This window comes from Babylonia areolata, chromosome 21 (assembly GCF_041734735.1).
Source record: "Babylonia areolata isolate BAREFJ2019XMU chromosome 21, ASM4173473v1, whole genome shotgun sequence".
NCBI classification, from domain to species: domain Eukaryota; kingdom Metazoa; phylum Mollusca; class Gastropoda; order Neogastropoda; family Buccinidae; genus Babylonia; species Babylonia areolata.
In genome coordinates, this window is record NC_134896.1 from 15,278,494 (window position 1) to 15,292,457 (window position 13,964).

Sequence of the window (13,964 nt, forward strand, 5' to 3'; positions counted from 1 at the left end):
CACGCATTTGAACACACACACACACATGCACACTCACTCTGTCTCTGTCTCTCTCTCTCTCTGCCTCTCTCTTCTGTTCTCCATCCCTACCTTCCTCCCTCCTCTCCTCTCTCTCCCTCAAGAGCTCTTCCTTTGATTTTTCTGCAGTATTAACTTGCGCTGCTTTTTTTTTATTTTTTATTTTTTTAATTTTAATTTTGTTGCGTCTGTGCTCTGAACTGAAACAACTGAAAGTGATGTGTTCTTTTTCTGTGTGTGCTGCTGGGTGCGTGTTCCAGATGATTAACTCTTCGCACAGTACTAGCGGGAGCTCTTGGTCCTTACCCACTTTTGACGACACTAAGAGATAGCTAGGGTACTGGTAGACGTCTTTCATTCTGCCGCTCTTCTTTGTTTGGATTGTGGCTTGCATGTGTGCCGTTTTTCACCTCCCGTCCAGCCTTGTTGATGCCCTCTTGTTGTTCTGACATTACCCATTTTTTGTTTGGCTTCCCATTGCTTCTGTTATTTTGTGTTTTTTTTCTCCCCAAGCATGGCGCCTCTACCCTGTAAAATGGGTCAGTATGATCAGTGTTTTGAAGAATGATTGATTGCGTAGTTTTGTTCCGTTTCACATTAACACAGGAATTATCTGTGTTTGATACTGCACTTAACACCGTGAATGATCCATATTGTATTCATTGCTTCACTTCATAATGAATGTGATTGTGGTTTCTTTTTTGTTTGTTTTGATTTTGTTGCTTTAAAAAAACAACAAAAGTTTGTTGTATTTGTTTTTGAATGTGCTGCTTGAAAATTGAAGACAAAAAAGAATTGCACTGACAAGTGCATGTTGTTTTAAACTGTAGTGTCAATTATGCTGACTTGTAGTGAGTATGGTTGATTCATTTTTTCATTTTATGGAATGCCTCACAAACAGTGACTAATGTTCAGGAATGTCTTATTGAAAGTTAGGCACATTGTTCTCTTCATTTCTGTATTCCATATAACAAAATGTTTCAGTTCAGAATAAGATTATTTTCAAATTGTAAAAATCAGACTAAAGTTAGGCTTGGAATAAGTTTTATGTTAAATTTAGTGTAGTTTTTTTTAAAAGAACAATGTAAGAGAGAGAAGAAGTCTTTTACTTAGATTTTTAAATGGAAGTTTAAATCTGATGAGATCTTGATTGCTGCAGGATGACTTAATCAGGTATCAAATAACTTTCACTATGATGGAAGACACAAGGAACATTGCTTCAAAGACACCACCAGAATTGTAGATTTATTAGGATTGGGCCATTTATTACTGAGAGATGAGGTTTGATATTGGCCTGGGGGGCCTGGGAGGGTTTGGGGAAGGGGGGTGGGAGGGGGGAGGGGGGGCAACAATTCCTCTTTCTGCGTGAGGGTTGTTACTGTCATGGAAACAAAGATAGCAGAGTGATGTCTAGATTAACTTAACATATCATGGCTTGTTAATTGTGGTCACTCAGAAGTTTAATTTCAGTTTCGATGAAAAAATATGGGAGATGCTTGCCAAAAACTTGACTTGAAAAAATATGGGTGATGCTTGCCAAAATGCTTAACTTTACTGTTTCATTGTTGACATTTGACTTGAAACCTGATGGTTTCCTAACAATAATAGAGAAAAGACTAACGTACAGTTAAAAGTTGGATTGAAAATCTTGCATGTCTTAAACGCATGTGATTAAACAGGGTTGTTCTGCATGAGTGTATGGTCGTGATTTTGTTATGGTCAGTAAGTGATATTTCTGCCACTTACTGTGGTTATTCAGAAGACAGTTTTTGTTGTTTTTCCCAAAACAATTGACAAAATCTGGATATATTGCAGTGTATTTGTACTATTCATGTATCTCATTATTATTCAGACTTACTTTAATTCCATATTTTACAGTGCAGAACAGAATACCACAAGAATGCTTCAAAAAAAAAAAAAAAAAGAAAAAAAAAAAGAAGTGTCAGTATAGGTATAATTTTTTTGTATTAAAAATTTTGCCTCATACCCCTGGAAAGAGAACATAAGTTTAGACAAATCACATATGTTCAGATATCGTGTATCCTGGTGTCACAAGCATGTGCGCGAGCACACACACACACACACACACACATGCACACACACGCCAACTCGTGTATACATATGAATATAAACACGGATGTCAGCACAGCATACTGAATTTACTTTTTATGTGTATGTTGTACCGACTCTGTACCAGATAGCACATTAAAAACTATATTGAACAATGCAGTGATGCAAGTAAGGCTGCATGGTCTTGATAGTGCTTTATTTGGATGTTGATGTTTGTATGCATAGAGTGTTGGTAGTGTGTCTGTTGAGAAACTTGTTCATTGATAAAGAGACTGGTAAGATGAAAAAAATTATAAAAAAAAGAAAAGAAAAAGCAATGTATACGTTTGTGTCAGTTTTTGTATTTGTTTAACATTATTGTGATTTTTCTTTTACCTGTTCAGTATCTCTTTTTTTATTTATTTAAGCATTCCTTTGAATTAAGTGGTTTGTATTTATTTGATTTAGTTCACTTGCTCAGCACTCCGCTTAATAAGCCCTGGTTTCAAGCACTTTTGGTTAATTTAGTAATAACAGCAGCATTGTTGTGTCATTGAATGTTGTCTGTTGATGGGGGTCAGTTTTTATTTTCCATGACATCATTTTATTGTTCCTTCCTTTAGTGTTTCTGTAGAACTGAAAGCATCTCTGTGCTCAGTGAAAAGGGTGGAGGTTTTATTTCAGGTTGAGATTCAGGGAACGTTTTATATAATGTCAGTTCAGCCGTTTAAAATGTGCGGAATTCAAGGGAGAATGAAAAACATTAACAGTTTTTGATTTGTGTGTGTGTGTGTTTGTGTATGTGTGTGTGTGGTGTGGTGGTTGCTGTTGTCAATTTTGGCAGAAAACATAATGAGTAAATATGCAGTCAGGACTTAGTTACTGTAACCATCATTAAGCATATCTGTGCAGTACTGATGTGATTGAGAGAGTGTTGATCAGAGCTTTCTGATGTGTTTTCTTAAAGATCTGTCAGTGCACAACAGTGGCAGGAGATGGGGTTATTGTTCATTTTACAAGCCTTTGTTTTAGCAAGGTTATTTTAACTCCTGGTTACAAAAGAGTGTCTTGTAATCGTAAGTATTGTTCATTTGCTGAAGACGTCATTTGTCAGAGTTGATACACTTGTGTGAAAGTTGTAGCTACATACATTCCAGTGGTTTAGAAAGGAAGTATGATTCAATCATCTGAATATGGTTAGGGTTTTGTATTCTGCGTGACAGTGTTGTTATGTTTGGATGTATGTTATTATAAAGGAAATATGACTTGACAGAAAATGGTTAGGGTTTTGTATGCTGCATGACTATGTTGTTATGTTTGGATATAGGTTCATCATAAAGGAATCGATTTGACAGAAAATTGCTATGGCTTTGTGTACTGCATTACTGTTTGGATGTGGGTATGCGAGATGGGCATGGGGCGGGGGGGTGCATGGGGACGATGGCAACTAGCCAAACGTGTGTGTGTTGTCATGGCAGGATAGCCCTGAGTCCCCAAAGTGGCGCAGCAGGTCTGTGGGGTCCACCACCACCACCACCACTGCCAGCAGAGCTCCACCCCCCGCCTCCACCCCGCACCACCCTGCTTCCAGAAGTGGTCCCTCCGTACGCAATCCCCCAACCTCCACAGACTGTTGATGGAAACTTGGGGGTCATGGGGTGGTGGTGACCTACCTCCCTTTCCACATGGCCAGTGTCCTTTTCCTTTCGGCTGCTGCTGCTGCTGATGCTGCTTCCCTGTACAGAAAGAGTGAGCAAGGCAGTGGGCCCACTTCCCAGTGGGCCTTTCAGGCAGACTTGATCCATGGACTCAAACCACCTGTCAGCGCTGGAACTTGTTTTATGTGTTTATCAGAAGGATGATTTTTCTCTTACGGCAGTGTTTTTGTTATCTGTGCCAACATTGTGTTTTCTTGTGTGTGTTTTTTTTTAATTATTATTTTTATTACATATTTTTAATTGTGAATTAACAGTGTTGCATTTAGGGGCAGGTGAGTTGCATTGTTGGAATTGTCTATTTAACTTTGATTTTCTGATTGTTACCTGTTTGCTCTCTCTCTATCTACCTGTCCCCCCAAAAAAAACAACAACAACAAAAACAACTGATTATGTTTAATAGTCTTGCTCCACATTGTTTGTTTGCTTTTTTTTCTGACACTTGTCAAAACCACTCTAAATGTGTTTTAGTCATAACAGACGATCACTTTGTTTGGGACTGATGTGCACATAGCTTTGTTCACCCAGTCAGCTTGTAGTTTCAGACTAGTGAGTAAGGAGAAGAGGGGGGTATGGAGGGAAGGGACAGGTGGTATCAATTGGTTGCAGGTCCAAGTCAGTACCAGAAAACAAACACATCCCTCTAAACTACCGCTCACCCCGTATGGACTTGACTCCATAGTAGGGAGAAAAGTCGTGCAGCAGCTTTGGCATGAGAGCATTCCTTTTGAACCATTCTGCTCAGCTGTGAATTGTGACGCCATGTGTGTTGTCTGGACAGCTTCCTTGTGATCAAAAGTGTTTACAAGACAAATTAACTAAGGGGCTGTTGTCTTTTTTTTTTTTCATTATTTTTTTAATTATGTTTTTAGAGAAAAACATGTTCTAAAGTCCTCATATTGCCTGGGGTGGGGTTATCATCAGAGAGAAAACAGGGAAGCAGAATTTGAATGAAGTGTATAAGCTGCTTCAAAGGTTCTTTCTGAAAACATTTGCATGTGGTTGAGCGAGTAGATAAAAAAAAAAAAAGAAGACAGTCCTCACATCAGTGTCTATTGAAGTGTTCACTGTGTGTGTGTGTGTGTGAGAGAGAGAGAGAGAGAGAGAGAGAGAGAGACTATAGTTGATGTACTTTCTCTCTAATACATGAGCTTTCATATCAAATTGTAAATGGAGTGGTTCATGTTTCTTGATCCCGAGTGTGTTCTGTACATATTGACTAAATATGCATTGACTAGCTTTTCTCTGCTTATTTCTCTCAGTTCGTAATTAGTGTGTGTTTGTCACTTAAGAGTTACGCCCCAGCGTCTTAACATTTTACTTGGTTGATTGATTAATTAATACCACCAATCTGATTTACGATTTCTAATTTCTCCCATTAAATGATTCCTAATTTCTAAACGTTTGTTTTCCAGCTTTGCTGTGTATTGGTTGTGTGCATTTTCTTTTCTTTTTTTAAATGCACATTGTGAACAGCTTGAATGGATCTGTTTTAACTGTCAGTGTGTAGGTCTGGATTGGCTCTCTCTTACAAACTGCTGGATAAATGTGATGAGCAGAGTGGTTAATTTGGACATTGGATGAGGAAGAGGAACTGACTGCATTCAGACAGCTTCATGACAGCTCTCTGTGCATTAGCTGACTGACAAATGGAGTCTGCAGACCTCTACAGGCAGTGTCATGAGAGAGAGAAAGAAAGTGTGGAACAGGACCTGGATTCAACATCACAAATTTACGCTGATGCCTTCAGAATTATGGGCCCATCTGTCTGGGCAGCTTGTAGGTAAAGGTTCAGTCTGCATGTCCTCTTGTAGCACAGTATATATGTGCATGTATTTCTTGCTTCCTGTTTCAAATATTTTAGAAACTTAAAAAAAAAAAGAAGATATGAACAGAGTTTGAAACATTCAAAACTGAACTTTCTTGACTGTGCTTTGTTCTTTTCACAGTATGCTGTTTTCTCCATTATTTTCAGTGGTTGGGTGTTTCATTTTCTTTATTTGAAACTCTGGTGATAGGCTTTGCTGTTTTCTTCAGAGATGGGATGATCTTGACAACAGATACTTATTATGATCTTTCTGTCTTTATATATCTATTTATTGTGTGGGAGTTGTGTTCACTTGCACATTGTTTTTTGTTTAATCCGTGACAACTTGATTTTTACACTTTGTCAGTAGCTATCTTGATTGGTGGTGGTAGTGGGGTTGTGGCTGACATATCCTTGGGATATCAGCTATGCTTGTCTGCTCATTGTGCATGGGTGTGCATGTGTGTGCTGTCTGCCCTGTATGCGTGTGTGGGTGGGTGCATGCATGTGTGTATGTGTGTGCATGTGCGTTTCGATTTGTTTATACAGAAAGCATGAGATGATTGTTGAGGAGCATTTGTCTGACTTAGCTTCATTGCACTGTCCCCATATCATATCTGGAAGCTTCTCTCGCAGACACAACAAAATCACATGGACAACAATCATTTTAACAGGGACATGGCATGTCTTCCAGGTTTTATTGTATGCCTTCACATGTTGGCATGTTTTGATGGTTGTTTTTTTATTTTTATTTTTTTTAAGAAATCTGTGTCAATTTACGTTTTTACAATATTTGTTCATGTGTATGTTTGTTTACTTAATACTAAGTGGTAATACGAGTCATGCATTTACTCTGGACAGAAAACCAATATTTTCATCTGGACTTGCGTTGGATAGATAGAGATTGTAGAAGTAGGAGAAAGTGAAATCTACAACTTGAGTGACTGTAGGTGAGATAGTCAGGCTTCTTGATAAGCTGTTGAAAGAGAGGATGGAGGGCATGGTCCAAATGCATGCTTCCACTTCTTCATTACAAAGGTAACCAAAAACAAATGCCAGGGGAGAAAATTGGGCAATATGTGATACATGTTGGGAAACCAGCATGAAAATACAGATCTTTACTGGCTTTTATATGTCTGAAACTTTTGAGTTTTCTTTTCTGCTTGTGGGCTGCAGCTCAGTACAGTAAATTTGTTCCCGTGAATGAAAGTTTATGTAGATGACTATTCATCCAGCTAGATAAAAAGCATACTCACATTTCAGGGTGTGTGTTTGCCAGGCATGGTCTTGTTTTCATAATACCTGGAGGTATGTGAAGAACACAGAATGAGTAAAACTTATATATAGTAGTTTTACAAGTGTAAATTTTTTCAGAATAAACAATGATATGAAAAGAGAGAGAAAAAAAACAACCCCAAAACAAAAAAAAACAAAAAACCAGGCACACACTTACATGGTCACACAGTCACATAAAAATATTTTCGTTCATATCCATGTCTGTCTGCACAATGCTCTTGTCATGATCATATTGGTGTTGTACTCAGACATTTAGTTGTGATACCAATGCACTCTGTTGTGTGTGGTTTGAGGATAAGCCAACATATCTTTGCCTGCACTATGCATATCAGTGTTTGAAAAAAAAAAAGTGCATTTACTTGGGCATATTCTAAAATTGGGCAAAAACAAATATTTTTGTACACATTTGGGCATGTGCCCTAGATCCTGGTAGTTTCCAGTAGAAATTGTCATGTTTCCGTTCACTGAATTTCGGCCCACAAAATACAGACTCATCAAGTTACAGTCTGATTACGGATAAACTAATGTATCAAGACAAGTACCACCAATAAATTCGTGTATCAAGACAAGTTCTCTGTGAAATGTGACTTGTTTGTTCTGTGGCACAGGAAATAACACCTGTAATGAGAGTGACAGCATGCACATTTGAAGAAAAACCATTGGTTTTGAAGTATTCCAAATGAAATGTGAAAAAGTAATTGAAAAAGACAATAAAAGAAAGCATTAAAAAAACAAACAAACAAACAAAACAAAAACCCGACTAGGATATGTATGATGTCTTCTTTTTGACCCCCTCACAGGATAGAAGTGCACTGGTAGCCTACACATTCTGCTGTAAGCTCACTGTTTTATAAATGTTTTACCACACAGGGAACAAAAATAATATGAATTGTATTTATTTCAAAGCCTTGCCAATTTCACTCACTTCAGATATTGTGTCCACTGTGATTATAAACCACATTGCTAGCCATAATGCCACTCTTTCAGTTTGTTTTACAGCATCTCTGTTATCAAGTACATTGTGCAATCTTTAAATCTAAAAAAAAGAAAAAGAAAAAAAAAAGAATACTTATGGAAGAAAATGACTGAGCATGCTGAGGTTCAAGATATGAAAGTTACCAGTGTTGAAAACAAGGAACTGAAAGAGAAGCAAATCAGGGTGCTGTGCATATCCAACGTTCTCTATTGGCTAGATCTTTCAGAGGGACATGGGCTGGCTACTTGAACTTGATCTGTTGTTTGTATTTATTCATTTTAATTCTGTATTTTTTAACCTGTGGCAACCGACCATGGCACACATTTGCTGGGACTCACTGGATGCTGTTGAGGACACAGCGTGATTGATACTGGTGCTCATTTGGTTTGACGTCAATGGGATCACCAAGTTTCAGTTCTGTCAAGTCTGAACAAGTTTTTCCTTGTACCATTCCGGCACTCAAATGGATTTGTGTGTGTGTGTGTTAGTGTGTGTGAGTTCATCTATCTACTTGATCATTGTTTTAATATTCTGTGAAGGTGCTTCATTTGTGCTGCTGAACTTGTAGTTAGCAGTTTGTGTGGTGGGTGGAGACAGGCGAAGTCCCATTGAGAATTGTTTGTGGTTCCATACAACTGTTTCTCCAATATATCTTTGTATGGTGTGATGGAAGGAGTGATCTTTTCACTTGTCTGAGTACTAATTTCTCTTGAATCAGTCTTTTTCTTCATCATCAAACTCTGTGAGCATTTTGAATGTGATGTTGCACATGTTGGAAGCACAAAACTGACTTTGAGGACAAGCATGTACCTGTTGGTTTGTGTTTGAAACCAATGGAATTGAAGTACATATTGCTTATTTACATCATGTGTTATGACCCAAAGTATTTATGCATCGGAGGTTTCCATCTTGGAATGTTGTTGGGTATGTTGACACTAAGTTGAATCTTTCAGAAAGTTTGAATGTAATTATTGTATGTATCATAAACATGTTTAGTCCTTGTATTTGAGTCTATTTCTGTTCGAGTGTGCATGTGCTTGGTTAAAACCTCAAACATATTTATAACCACAAATATGAAATGACTTGGGAACATCTTGAAGAGAGAGAGAGAGAGAGAGTGTGTGTGTGTGCATGTGCCAGCTTACATTGTAGGGAAACAAGTGTGTGTTTGTCAACGACAGATCTCAGGGTCTCTCTCTCTCCTCATGTTTCCTCCTTCCGTGTTCTTTGTGTTTCACCGTGACTCACAGGTGTGGGTCAGAGGTGTCAGCACCATTATTACAGGGCTTGCTGTGGTCATGTCCTATTCCTTGGAATCAGCCCTTGTTGTGGTAGGGTGTGGCTGGATGGGGGAGATGGGAGATGGTGGAGTGCCTTTCTCCCATTAGAGCCTGTTCAGCTTCATGTCAACTTCACCTCCATACACCAGTCATCTGTTTTAGGGTGGATTCTGTGTAGCACCACTCTCACCTGCTTGTAGATGATGGCTGGAGACATCTGAGCATGCTATGTAGACTTCTATTTGGCAGTGATAAATCTGAAATCCTCTGGGTCTCTACTTGTCAAAATAGTACTTAATCTAGTTGTTTTTGTCTTGTTTTGTTTTATGCAATATCTGGAGAGAAATGCTAGTTTATGAAGATAAAGTACATTCAATTTTGGTTCATCAACCATTGGTCCTCATTAGAAAACTTTCAGCATTGCTGTTAAAAAAAACAATCTATCTGAGCCTGAGAACAGTGGTAAAAAGAACAGTACCCAGGTTTAGGAATGGAATGGCTATCATAGGTAGCTCATTCTCTTTGCCAGACTTGCAGCAGTGTTTTTCTTCAAACATAATTTTAAAATTCTGATGACATGGTTTAATGTTGCTGTGAAATGCTTTGCTGTTTGATTCTGCATAGATGTGCAGTTTTGTGTGTTTTAATGGCCTGTTGATTTCGGGCCATGGGATTTCACATGACAGGAACATTAAGTACAGAGATTAGTGGATAAACGTTACTTGTCATGGCTTTGTGGCTTCAGTCCATGTTCAGAGATAGATATTCAAAATCATTATGTGTTCTCAGAGGTGAGCTTTGGTCTTAGTGCTTGTGCTTAGTTTTAAGCTTGCAGAGGAGTCAGCAGGATTTTTTTTTTTTTCATTGTGTTCTTTTTTTCCCCCTGGTCTATCATTGATTCATTTTTCAGTTCCAGATTTTGAAAAATGTGGAGCAAATCACTTCTAAAAATGTCAGAATGTGGTAACTTGTATTTTCAGTTAGGTAACAGCACATATGAGGACTCTGTACTTGTGCTTGTTTTCATTTTATTCAAATTGAGATTGGAACATGCTGTGAATTCAAAATATGTAACAAAGAATTGAACCAATTTTTTCTAGGCCTTTGAACAAAATGCCACACTTTTTTTTTTTTTTGGAGGGGGGGGGGGCTCTCCTCCCCATACTCTTTATTTGAAGAGGGGGATAGCTTCATGTGCGTGGCACGAGTGTGTCCATTGTTACTTGTGTCTGCAAGTTGTTTAAAGTGGTTGCTGTGTGTGTGACAGTGGGCTTTCAGTTTGGTCACTTTGAAAGGAGTTGAAGCTACATGCATATCTGTTGTCTTTATCCTTGTTGTGAGCGTTCTGCTGTCGTCATTCCACTGTGTACAAATCTTCATCTGCTCATTGTGTGTGGTGTCTCGTGTGTGGGTACACTAGTTTTTGATGGTGGCTGTAGGCAAGCTGCAAACACTGAACTGGTCACCTTGCATTTATGCTATATCTGCGCAAAGACTTTCATCTCTCCTGTTGTTGTTGGCTGTGCAAACTTGACTTGTCCCACAGTGTATTTGGTTTGTTGGTGAGGAGTCAGGGGATGCAGGCAGGGAGTGGATACAGGACACGTGCAGTAAAACAAAATGAACATCAGAAATTGCTCACAAATGAAAATGAGAGTCAAAAATTGTTTTTATTTTGTTTTAGGTATTCATGAACAAGGGACCTGAAGGAGGAATGTGCAGGGGGTAAATTGCATCAGGTTTTAGATATGAAACGCCTTTTTTTTTTGATGGACTTCACATGAAATATTGGCCTGAATAATATGGTTGCTTATAACACATAACTTTGCCCCATCCCCATTTTCATTCCATATTTTTGGAATAATTTGTTTTGCCTGTATACAGTGTGAAGTCAGATGAACATGAGGAAATTGTCTTGCTGTGCATAATGGATTTGTATGATAGTCATGTCCGACTATGGTGGTAACTGCTGCCTTATTATCTGGGCTAGAATTTGATTGTAGTGGAGAGAGTCTTGCCCAAGTTCCACCACTCACTCTCTTGGCAAAGAGGGCTTGAGGACAGACAGCGGTTTCCAAAGGCTGCTGCACTAAGAGCCAGTGCAATCTTGCAGCCTAAATTTAGGATCATAGTCTTCACAATAGACAGATTGGTATTCCGTCTCACTTGGCTGTGAGGGTTTGAAAAGTGTTCAGAATTGACTTGTTCAGCAATGCTGTGAAGACAATCAGCAGAGGTTGCTTTCCATGTTTTGGTTCACCTGCATTGTGGGATGGCTGTTACTGGGGCTCTTTTACCACATGTGCTCTGCAGATCCTGTGAATGCTTAAGTCCTTTTAATGTTTTTAATTTTTTTTATAGTTAAAATACTGTTCTGGACCCTGTATAATTGTTCATCAATGAAAGGATTTAGAAGCAAGGGACAAGGAACAAACATTGTTGGTTTTTTTTTTTTTTTATCTTCAACACTCCATCTTTCCCAACCATTATTAAATTAACAGTTACATGCTTATTTCTTCTTTTATTCTCTTTTTTTTCTCCTTTTTTAATATCCCATTGAACACTAAACATTAAAGAATTGAGTTTTCTATTCACTTTATTTTTAAATTCATTGTTTAAATTTTTGGCAGGTTCCACATTGGACATTCATTGCTTGAATCCCAAACCTAAAAAAGGACAAATGGAGAAAAAAAGACTGGATTAATTTGCTCATTTTTGGACCAATATAAGATTTTCAGTGCTGCCAACCGTTACAGTTGGAGTGTAAATCATTACAGTTAGTTTTAATAAAATTGTGCTTGCAGTATTAGATGTTGGAGGGGGTGGGAGGGGGGGACTAGCATGAATCATCATGAAAGTGTTTCATTGTTTTTTTAAGTGACAGAGTGAGAAAGCTCAAATCCATCAGATTTGGCCACGGACCATTGTCTAATAACTGGCTTTCTTTATGAAAGGGCATGCATTGATTTGTGTTGAATTCACCTGTAGTGGAAATATTCACCCATTGCAACATTCATCACTGTCATGAGTATCATGGAATGATTATGGTACATTAATGTTTTAATTGAAACAGTCCACAGATTCAAAGTGTGCTTGATAGTGACTGGGGGAGGGGAGCTGTACATTTGGATGGGTAAGAACATGAATTCCTGCCCAGTACCAGAACTGTGGTTAAATCAGTCCTTTTGGAAGTCTTTTCCCCTATCTGTTTCTCATAAGGAAAAGACATCAAGACTATTTCCATTGCAACAGTTGGCTCAGTTGCAAGTTCAAATTCCAGGGTAATAAAAAAAAAAAAAAAAAAAAAAGGGGGGGGGGGGGGGTCTGTCTTTTTCTTTTGGTGGAAAATGTACTAAAAGTGATAGTGTAAAATATATTCTCCAGAACGAAAAACATGGTTAAAGCAGAATTCTGAAACACACAACAAGTTGATTACATGTTGGAATCAGTGTGCAAAGTGATGATTGTGTCACTATCAGGTGATAGTATAAAATATATTCTCCAGAGCGAAAATCTGATGGTTAAAGCAGGAATTCTCAAGCACACAGCAAGTTGATTACACGTTGGAATCAGTGTAGAAAGTGATGATTGTGTCACTATCAGTCCAGTGGCCAATTTGGAGGGATGATGTTCAGACTTTTTTTTTTTTTTTTTTTTTAAATCCTTAAAGCACAGTATAAAACAAAATGAAATCAGACAACCTGATTTCTCAGTATGAAATCTGTAACAGACTCGGTCCAGTTGGGGAAAAGAACGGGGGCAGTAAGGTAAAGAACAAGGTGAATTGCTGCGTCTAAAGACTTGAGACAATGTGACAAAGCCAAGTTTGCGATTGTTGTATGAACACTGCACGTCTTACTAAACCACCTCCTGTTGTGAAATACAATTTTTTATTTCCTGTGCCTCAACAGTAAACAAACAAGGTTGGTGTTGACACTTCATGTTTCAGTAGCTTTCAAGTGCTGCACATAAGACTTTTTTTTTTCTCTTATTTTCAGCTGGAAACCAGTAAACTCGTTTTGTACTGATTTTTATCAACTACTACTAAACTGTGCAATGGTTATCACACATTATTTAACTGTATAAGAATGTTTTGTGTATTTGTATGTACTAATTTTGGGAATATTAGTAAAGTGTAAAGAATCATGTATATTGTAACCACTTTTTGTCAGTCTTGATGTGGGTGCCTGTGTGTGAGTGTGTTTCACTTTTTTTTTCTTTTTTTTTTAACAAATTTGGTTTCCCTTCAAGGGTGAAAGTGAAGAGCCATGTTGTATGCTACAGTGGTAGAGTTTGTGATGACGCAAAGTTGCTTCAAGAACAAAGTGTGTGTGTGGGTTTTGTATAGTTCAGTACATACCTGCTGTATTAGTATGGATCACGATCAGTGTACAGTCATTTCATGTCACATTGGAACAAAAAGAAAAAAGAAAAAAAAAAGGGAAAAATGTAATAAAACCTGTGTACAACCATCATGTACAGAGTGAAATGTGCTGAGAGAGAGAGAAAAAAAAAGCCAGCAGAGCTGGTGAGATCTTGAACAGAAAGTGCAGGTATCAGTTCATATCACAATGAAAAAATAATGCCACATTAATGGATCTAGCACAAGACAATATTAAATCATGAGAAATGTGGAAAAAAACACAAACTTTCCCATAGTTTTCCTCTTGAATATCCAAGTGCTAAATTTGTATTGTATTACTTTTTTTGTTTTTGTCACAACAGTTTTCCTCTTGAATATCCAAGTGCTAAATTTGTATTGTATTACTTTTTTGTTTTGTTTTTGTCACAACAGATTTATGTGTGTGAAATTCAGATTACTT

The 13,964-nt window shown here is 37.9% G+C and overlaps 1 protein-coding gene across 8 annotated transcripts in view; it reads left to right on the top strand.

Annotated features, from left to right (window-relative positions):
* The window catches only part of LOC143296137 (serine/threonine-protein kinase MRCK alpha-like), a 70,436-nt gene extending 56,820 nt beyond the window's left edge, over nt 1–13,616 (top strand). For 4 of the 8 annotated variants that reach the window (XM_076607924.1, XM_076607926.1, XM_076607925.1 and 1 more), the window contains one exon: nt 3,546–13,616. In XM_076607924.1, the coding sequence (XP_076464039.1) occupies nt 3,546–3,704 (159 nt within the window). In that variant the 3' untranslated portion in view covers nt 3,705–13,616. Of the gene's footprint in view, nt 1–278; nt 356–3,545 lie in introns of those variants that run through there. The other 4 variants (XM_076607928.1, XM_076607930.1, XM_076607932.1 and 1 more) reach the window with 3 other exon arrangements.
* The last annotated feature ends 348 nt before the right edge of the window (nt 13,617–13,964 follow it).